The sequence below is a fragment of the Macadamia integrifolia genome, chromosome 13, assembly GCF_013358625.1.
Source record: "Macadamia integrifolia cultivar HAES 741 chromosome 13, SCU_Mint_v3, whole genome shotgun sequence".
NCBI classification, from domain to species: Eukaryota; Viridiplantae; Streptophyta; class Magnoliopsida; order Proteales; family Proteaceae; genus Macadamia; species Macadamia integrifolia.
In genome coordinates, this window is record NC_056569.1 from 17,943,539 (window position 1) to 17,946,405 (window position 2,867).

The window sequence follows — 2,867 nt, forward strand, 5'->3', positions numbered from 1 at the left end:
ATCCAATACGTATCGACTGATATAACTGATTCAATATTGTTTCCTATATCCCTAGTGCAAAGTTTTAACCTTATTCATAGACAAGGAAAAAAATATGAAGAATCTAGCTAATAGGACAAAAACAATTTGAAATCAAATAAAAAAAAAAAGACAAGAGAAAAAAATATATATATATATATAACCCAAGATTTAAATATTAATCCTACTTAATTAATCAATATTTTGTATAATACTAGGACAAGAATGGCAAGTTCTAACTTTTTAAGTTGATTTAGACATTTAGGTATGGCACACGTGGAAGAACACCTTTGTGGGCCCTTGGCAATGCCGTCAGCGTTGGACCATTATCTCCTCCATAATAATGTCTAATTGGGCCGAACAACTCTTAAGTGGGTTCAAATCCCAACTTACCCAACCCAATTACAAAACACACAAGAAAGCCCTCACCCTATACCTGCCCTGCCTCGGGCCCACGACTTACGTTTGACTTTGAACCGAAAGTCTCTTCCGTTCACACCTTTGCCTTTCATGCTTTTACACTTTGTGATTGGTGGACAAAAAGGGTTGACCTCAAAAAAGTCTATCACCGACTTTCTCGAAACCTAAAATCCATTAAAAATAAATAAATAAATTTGTGGCCTCGTGCTTCATGGTGAGCCCACCACCACGGCCCACCACATTGGAGGTGGGAACAGAGAACCTTAATTTGTTAATTGTTCCCGTCTCCTCCGGCATTTCCGGCATCCGACGCTGCTGGCGGTGTCGGCGAGGCTTATACAGCCACACAACACAAGCATATATCACACTGAACAGTAAAGCAATTAGCTAAAACTTCTAATTAAGATCAGGAGCTGAGATATTGTGATGTATTTTATAATAACGGAATTGGGATTGAAGAAAGTAAAAATTCCTTTCCCCGTGCCAATTCATAATTGGGATTAGAAGATACAGAAAAAGCATTAACATCATTACTGGACACCGAAAATCTTCTGAGACTGTTACTACTGATACTACTACTATTTGAATTGTAATGAACGAGATGTTCACTTCCATTAATGACGGAAGAGCTTCTTCCAAACGATTCCAGCTCTACTTCGTCACTCGACCCAGTAATCTCTGCGTGGTTGTTGCTTCTGACTGTGACCCAATTTCTGTCCTTCGTCCAATCGGGAAGATTTGGGGTTGAAGATGACGAAGGGATGTCTCCGACCAACCTCCGGATTCTTTCCGCCGGAGAATTTGAAGAACTCAATACCAATAGATTGGAGATATGAAGTGGTGTCTCTGTATCTGACTCCTCCAACGAATCCCAAAAGCCTTGATCGAGTATGCTCGTGGGAGAAATTGAGGAGGTAGAGCCCTGAATTTGCTTCGAATCCTGATCCAGAAATGGGTGTTTAAGGAGCTGATCTGCCGTCCACCGCTCCTTTGGATCTCTCTTAAGGCACTTGCCCAAAAAGTGTTTTGCTTCCTCTGACAGGAAAGTTGGGAAATCCGGTATATCAGAGGAGAATGCGATCCGGTGAAGTGCAGAGACCGGGTCTGCAATATCCGGCCATGGAGGGCGTCCCGTGGCCATCTCAATTACGGTACACCCAAGAGCCCAGACGTCGGCAGGGAAACTCTGTTCATCACCTCGAGCCACTTCAGGTGCCATGAAAACAGGGGTTCCGGCAATCGGCATCGCCGGAGCCTCCTCATCGACCCATCTCGTGCAACCCAAATCAGCAATCTTGGCACCATCCGCTCCAATCAGAACATTCCGACCCTTGATATCACAATGCACAAGACGACGAGAATGAAGGTAATCTAAACCCATTAAAATTGCTCTTGTGTGAGACCGGATTTCAGACTCGTCAAGGCGACCACCGTGATCTTGAATAACGTCAGTGAGAGTACCACCGGAGATATACTCCATGAAGAGATTGTACATCAATCGACCATTCTCATGTGTTACATCACAGCCAACGTACCCAACTATACGAGGACAGTCGATGAGAGAGAGAACCCTCTGTTCTCTTTGTAGGAATTCTGATCTGGAAAGATCCACAGATTTCACGGCGAAAACTTCACCGGACCGGTGAGTTTTGGCGAGAGAGACGGTGGCAAAAGAGCCACGGCCGATGGTGCGGCCTCTGGTCCATTCCATGGTGGATTGAAGGAAGCTTGAAATTGAAAGGAACAGAGGAAGGAAGGAAGAAACAGAGTGGGTTTGAGTTTGGGTTTGGGTTTAGGAAAGTCTTTTTCCCTTTTTATATATTGTAAGGACTAAAGGAGAGGTTGGTAAGTTTGGCGTTTTTGCGTGTGTGAGAAAGGAAGTGGAAAGTGAAATTACAATTTTATTCCCAGTTAGATACTTGATGAGATTTAAGAGTAGAAGTTACTGTGATGGGCCAATGGGCGGCGGTCATTAGTTTTTAGTTAGTATAAGGAATGTTTAGAGAACACGTGGCAGAGTTGACGGCGGTTGCTTGGGTTCCAGATGAGAAGATCACATGCTGTGATACGTGAACAGGTGCGAAGATTTCGGTGTGGACCTTATGAAGACATATTGGTTTCCTTATACATTCACGCACTGGAGGAAATGAGGGAAGGTAGGAAGACTATTAAGAATAATTTGTTAATTTGTTTGTAGTGAAAAGATATTTAAATGAGGTGAGGGTGAGGGTGAGGGTGAGGCAAGGTTAGCATTGGATATGATGGTGATTTGAGATATTCGAAGTATCTTTATGCATTTAACCTAAAGCTTAAAAATGTGATTTTTTAATATATGGTCCATGTTAGTGTTAATTGCCATATTCTGGAAGTATTTGGGAGAAAAAAAAAAAAAAAAAGGAAATTTGATCAAGAGTCATGAAGATTAGTCT

The 2,867-nt window shown here is 42.3% G+C and overlaps 1 protein-coding gene across 1 annotated transcript; it reads right to left on the reverse strand.

Annotated features, from left to right (window-relative positions):
- Positions 1 to 857: 857 nt before the first annotated feature.
- Positions 858 to 2,209, reverse strand: LOC122060159 (mitogen-activated protein kinase kinase kinase 18-like). Its single transcript, XM_042623347.1, has one exon. It carries the CDS (start codon positions 2,147 to 2,149, stop codon positions 872 to 874), a length of 1,278 nt encoding a protein of 425 aa, XP_042479281.1. The 5' UTR covers positions 2,150 to 2,209; the 3' UTR covers positions 858 to 871.
- Positions 2,210 to 2,867: the final 658 nt, after the last annotated feature.

What these genes read in the sequence shown, in the direction of transcription:
- LOC122060159 (XM_042623347.1), bottom strand. Translation starts at nt 2,149, where the DNA reads ATGGAATGGACCAGAGGCCGCACCATCGGCCGTGGCTCTTTTGCCACC.